The sequence below is a fragment of the Guillardia theta genome (genome assembly GCF_000315625.1).
Source record: "Guillardia theta CCMP2712 unplaced genomic scaffold GUITHscaffold_603, whole genome shotgun sequence".
Classification (NCBI taxonomy): domain Eukaryota; class Cryptophyceae; order Pyrenomonadales; family Geminigeraceae; genus Guillardia; species Guillardia theta.
In genome coordinates this window covers 2,134-3,541 of record NW_005434116.1, presented here as the reverse complement: position 1 = coordinate 3,541, position 1,408 = coordinate 2,134, and the positions used below count along the sequence as shown (strand labels likewise).

Genomic DNA, 1,408 nt, shown 5'->3' with positions numbered 1-1,408 from the left:
TGGGGGTATACCTAATCACTTCTCGCCACTATGGCATGCCATGATGTGCGACAGCCTTTTCAGGGTCCGACAAGCCTCCTCTACTCTTTCAGTACTGTAAACTCACTACTGACTTTCAGTGAAACTCGTACTGATTTTTAACCTAACTTATGACTAGGCTTGACTACTTGAACTGAACTGGGCCCCGGCCGCGGCCCGCCGGCCCGGTCACGGGCCTCGTACTGATTTTTAACTTAACTTTGAGTAAAGAAAAGCCGCAACAGGGAAAGGCATGGCGCCAACGAGCACCGACAAAGGTGAAAGTGCGATGAACCCACCAGAAACATCTGCTGCTGCTGAGGATACTGTTCCGCTGCCAGAGGAAGCGATGGAGTCCTTCAATGTTGAGGTCGATGGTTCGTTTGCATTCAAGGTCAAAGACCAACAGTTTGTTCGCGTTTTTGCCAAGGATCAGAAGCTTGACAACGGACCGATCTTCTATGCTGACGCTGATCAGAAGAAACCTCTGACTTGTCTGGATGGGTCTGACGGGGAGGCGGTGCTGAGACGGGTGGAGGAGCTTCCGGCTGAATGGATCGTGCAGTGGGAAGACACAGATCTAAAGGAGGCAACTGAGAGTGCTAGACGTGGAGGCCCTTGGATCTCATCAGGAGCGGCAGCTGCAGGAGGAGGGGCTCTGGGCGGTGCGATGCTTGCTCCTGCCGCTGCTGTGGCTGGAGTGCAAGCGATTGGTTTCACCAGCACTGGCATCGCCGCAGGCAGCACGGCAGCGTCTATGATGTCAGCCTCAGCCGTCGCTTCTGGAGGAGGAGTCGCGTCCATGGCATCAGGGGGAATGGTAGCGACGCTTCAGAGCATTGGAGCAACCGGCATGTTGGGACTGTCCACAACAGCTGCTGTAGCATGCGTCGGTGCGGCTGTCGTCGGTACGGCGGCGTACGGGAGCTACAGGACAGGCAAGTACGCCTATTCCTGGTACTCAGACCGGAGGGCAAGACTGATGAAGAATCAGCAGCTCGACAAGGAACCGATCTCGCAGTGAGAAGCTCGACGACACGAACCCCGCCACTGATCGTCCGTTGTGACCCCTTGCATGGACCAGCAAGCGGGTTGCAACTGTGTAGCTTGCTATGAGTAATCCGTGAATAGATACTAGTCGAGTATCGATGTCCTTCAGTGTCACTGCTGTTCCAGGAGCAAATTGCAATCATATCGATGTCCTTCAGTGTCACTGCTGTCTCAGGAGCAAATTGCAATCATTCCCACTTTCTCTTGCGCCTCATATTTCCTCGTCTTCGTTGATGAAAAATCAAGATACAAACTTGTCTTTCTCTTCAGCCGTCGTTCCTTTTGTTGTATGGGCGTCGAGAGTATTAGTTTCACCCTGTACTAAAACTGTAATATGAGG

At 53.0% G+C, this 1,408-nt stretch overlaps 1 protein-coding gene across 1 annotated transcript; it reads left to right on the top strand.

The window, feature by feature from the left end:
• Positions 1-256: 256 nt before the first annotated feature.
• GUITHDRAFT_156742 (hypothetical protein) lies at positions 257-1,216 on the top strand. Its single transcript, XM_005817748.1, has one exon. It carries the CDS (start codon positions 272-274, stop codon positions 1,040-1,042), a length of 771 nt encoding a protein of 256 aa, XP_005817805.1. The 5' UTR covers positions 257-271; the 3' UTR covers positions 1,043-1,216.
• The last annotated feature ends 192 nt before the right edge of the window (positions 1,217-1,408 follow it).